This window comes from Pinus tabuliformis, chromosome 1_1, assembly GCF_031772625.1.
Source record: "Pinus tabuliformis cultivar Carrire ecotype Pingquan chromosome 1_1, CPIR1, whole genome shotgun sequence".
NCBI classification, from domain to species: domain Eukaryota; kingdom Viridiplantae; phylum Streptophyta; class Pinopsida; order Pinales; family Pinaceae; genus Pinus; species Pinus tabuliformis.
The window spans coordinates 667,220,861-667,224,729 of NC_142297.1; the positions used below are offsets into that span (position 1 = coordinate 667,220,861).

Below are 3,869 nucleotides of genomic sequence, written 5' to 3' on the forward strand. Positions count from 1 at the left end.
AACACCTGGCGAGTAGAGAGAAGAAAACGTGGCGCACTTCATCCACTGCATACGCAACCGTGGCGAGCGCAAAGTGAGAAAAAGTGGCACGCATGCGTTTCTCACCCCGATGACTCAGCGCTACAATTCACTACGTGGTGAAATTCCCGCCTTGTTCGCTCTCTATATTTTGCCTCCCCTCGATTATTCTTTTCCATTTTACCCGTCCGTCAGTCCAGCGTTCGATTCTCATAACTTCAACGGAAAAACACCATTCCGCGTCGAATATACGTCGGCCAACTCGCGAGATGCAAAGCGGGGACAGCAAAGAGGTAGGGAAGAAGGGGAAGGTCCAGCCGACCGGCCAAAGAACGGAGCAGCCGATGCGACCGATCTCTGACCTGAAGCCTGTCACACAGGAGGCTTACGGCGGAGGCCTCTACGGAACGGAGAAGGACGCTCCACAACCGCCCAAGGACCGCCCGCCTGCCAGCCAATCGCAGAGCGCCGACGCGCTCGCCGGGGACGTTTCTCCGGCAAAGAATCCGCTGAGCCGCCCGCCACCGCCGTCTAGCGGGGACCGTGATGTGGATATTACCGGCCAGAGTTACATTCAATGAACAGAAACGGAAACGGAACGGAGCTGTCTGTAGATAGTTTTACGTAAACTCCATTCATAGTTTTCACGTATTTTTTTAATGCATATATTTTCGGAGCCATGCCGCGTGTAAACTATAATTTTCTGTAAATTCCAATCATGCTCACCATTAGAGATAATTTCTGATGCATATATTGCTTATTCGATGCTTGGAACAGGATGCCTAAATTACACAACCAACCAAGTTACTCAATCAATATTTTTTATGTATTTAATTTTGAATGAAAATTCTAAATTATTCAACGATCCAAGTTATTCCATCTGGGAAGATATGAGGAAATGGCTAGCAAATAAATGGACTCCTCTGATTGGATACACTCCTGTCATATCTCGTCTAATGAAAGACTGGTTCTCCTTTCACTTTCTGAAAGCATCTGACTTGGAAATCGTCCTTAATAGACCATGGGTGTATGGCAGAAGTTTTCTGTCATTATCTCGATGGTTCATGGGTTTTGACCCTCTTAAGAATACGCCATCAAATTGCATGATATGGGTAAAGCTTCCTAACTTACCTCTAGAATTATGGTCGGTGGAAACCCTGACTGAGATTGGTAATTCCGTTGGCAAATTTATTTATGTGGATCCCTGGGTCAGAGGAGAAAAGGATAAAAGGATCGCGTGGATTTTGATTGAAAAACCTTATAAAGGTGGTTATCTAGACCATATCAAGATAACCTGGGAGGGTGTCAAAATATGCCAAAGACTTGATTTTTGGGGCATCCCCTTTCGATGCTCTCTCCGTCATCGAACTGGACACCTCATCAAAAGCTGCAGTCTTCGTTATGCCAAAGACTTGATTTTTGGGGCATCCCCTTTCGATGCTCTCTCTGTCATCGAACTGGACACCTCATCAAAAGCTGCAGTCTTCGTTTTAATCGCAGGCCAAAGAGGCATTCTCTTTATCGAGGCAGAATTTCCGGATCTGATTCTCTTTCTGAAGATGCAAGCAATCATGACAATCAATTAACCTTTCAAGCCTCGGATCTTCGCTGCTCTCAGCAAAATCCTCAAGAACAGTCAGAAGCTCAAAATGCGACGGTATTTGAATGTCCTCCTATTCCCGAGCCTTTTGATGAGAATGCGGTGCCCTCTCCTCCTGCTATGAATCAAGGGGATTTTGTCGTGGGGTCTCACCCCATCCTGATTGCCTCTTCGTCGCCCTCTTCTGCTAATCCTTCAACTGGCTTGTCAAAAGGAAAGGAACTTATGCTCTCGCCGACCCCTTTCAACTCCCCTACTGAATCTCCTGTGAATAAATCTGATAGTGACTTTAGATCGCTTCCTTCAGAGGAACCCCTCGGTTCTAGAACCATTAACCATTCATAAACCCTCTTCCCCTCTCTATCCTTCTATCAGTCCAAATTCCGCAAAAAATATTACCGTCAGAAAAAAGCAAAGGGGCGGCAGTCGTCACTTCAGAGGTAGAACAACTGTTTCTGATCTTGGTGTCACAAACCTGTCCCTTGTAGATGTTCCAATCCTGGACTCAACAGATTCTCAGCCTCTTAGAGCATGTATGGCTGGACAGTCTTCAAAATGACATTCTTAATATCAATGAATATCAGGGGATTGGGCGCCCTCCCAAAATTTTTGGCGCTAAAAGAGATCTTTTTTCCAGCTCGTCCTCAAATTATCTTCATTCAGGAAACAATGCATTCAAGCATAGTTTCTTTGGCTTTCTTTAGAAGAATGTTTCCGACCTGGCATATGGTTGCCACTAAAGCAGACGGTTTGTCTGGCGGTCTGGCAGTATTGTGGGATCCAGCTTGGATAAAAGCAAAAGCTTTTAAATGTTGCGCTGGGATTCTCATCTCGGCTTCAATCAGAGGCCGGCCTTTGATCCTCAACATCTTGAATGTTTATGCTCCCTACAGGAACAGATCCTCTTTTTGGGATAATTGATTTGCCTCGGAAGTCCTTGATATTGAGTCGTTATTGATAGCAGGTGATCTAAATGTGACTTTAACATCTGATGAGTGTTGGGGTAATTGCAGGAAGAAAGACCCATTGGCTGACCGTCTCCGACAGGAATTTCTGAATAGGAATCTTGTTGATATCATCCCTGAAAAAATGATTCCAACTTGGGATAACAACAGGTTGGGTCATGCCTTCATTGCAAAAAGAATTGACCGTTTTATTATCAATGCCAGCATCATTGCAAAATGGGGGATGCCTGTTGCAAGTACTGGGAATGATTTTACCTCGGACCACAGACCTATCTTTCTTGAATGGAAGGAAAAGGACTACAGGCTGGGTTACTCCTTTAAATTTAACAGAATCTTTTTAGAAGACAAATCCTTTATTGATGTCATAACAAAAAAGTGGAAGGATCTTCAAGAATCTGAAATGGCTCTCTTTTCTACCTTTCGGGAAAAGATTCAATCTCTAAGGGATGTTGCTAAGGATTGGCAAATTCAAAGGAGGAAGAGGGATAAACAGGAGTTGATTGACATTAAAAAGGAGATAGGCATCTTTGCAAACTCAGTAAATTTTGATTGCTTGACTTTTGAACAAAAGAATTTCATCAGAATTTTGGAAAAAAAGAAACAATCGCTGCTGCAAAAGGAAGAAGCATCCTGGAGGCTTAAAAGCAGAGCGACATGGCTTAGGGAGGGGGATCGGAATTCAAAGTTTTTTCATAATTTCGCAAATGCAAGAAGGAGGAAAAACTCTATCTGGAAGATTGAAGACGGTAATGGGGGTTTCTATTTCTCACAGCATGACATATCTGCTGAAGCTACAAGGTTCTTTTAGAAACAATATATGAGGCAACAGGGTGATATAAATGACATCTTATGGGCTGTGGATTTAGTGCCTGTTATGTTCGACGAGACTGCAAATGATGAGTTTTTTAAGCCTATTACGGAAGAGGAACTCCAAGCTGTTATCAAGACCTTCAAAAAGGACAAAAGTCCTGGGCCAGATGGTTGGCCAATTGAGTTCTTTTCTCATTTCTATGATATGTTCAAGGTTGACATGCTGCGGATGGTGGAGGCTACCCGTTTATCTGGTAACATTAACAGTGCTTTAACTTCCACATTCTTAGCTCTTATTCCGAAAAAGGACCAAACAGATTCATTAAAGGACTACAGGCCTATTGCCTTATGCAACATCCTATTTAAAATCATCCCCAAAATTATAGCGGAAAGGATGAAGCCTGTTTTAAACTCTTTTATCACTAGGGACTAGCATGTGTTCTTAAAAGATAGGAACATACTGGACGCGGTTGCCA

The 3,869-nt window shown here is 43.4% G+C and overlaps 1 protein-coding gene across 1 annotated transcript; it reads left to right on the top strand.

Annotated features, from left to right (window-relative positions):
• Positions 1 to 2,344: 2,344 nt before the first annotated feature.
• On the top strand, positions 2,345 to 3,391 carry LOC149215167 (uncharacterized). Its single transcript, XM_089389645.1, has 2 exons — positions 2,345 to 2,465; positions 2,583 to 3,391. Exons 1-2 carry the CDS (start codon positions 2,345 to 2,347, stop codon positions 3,389 to 3,391), a joined length of 930 nt encoding a protein of 309 aa, XP_089245771.1.
• The last annotated feature ends 478 nt before the right edge of the window (positions 3,392 to 3,869 follow it).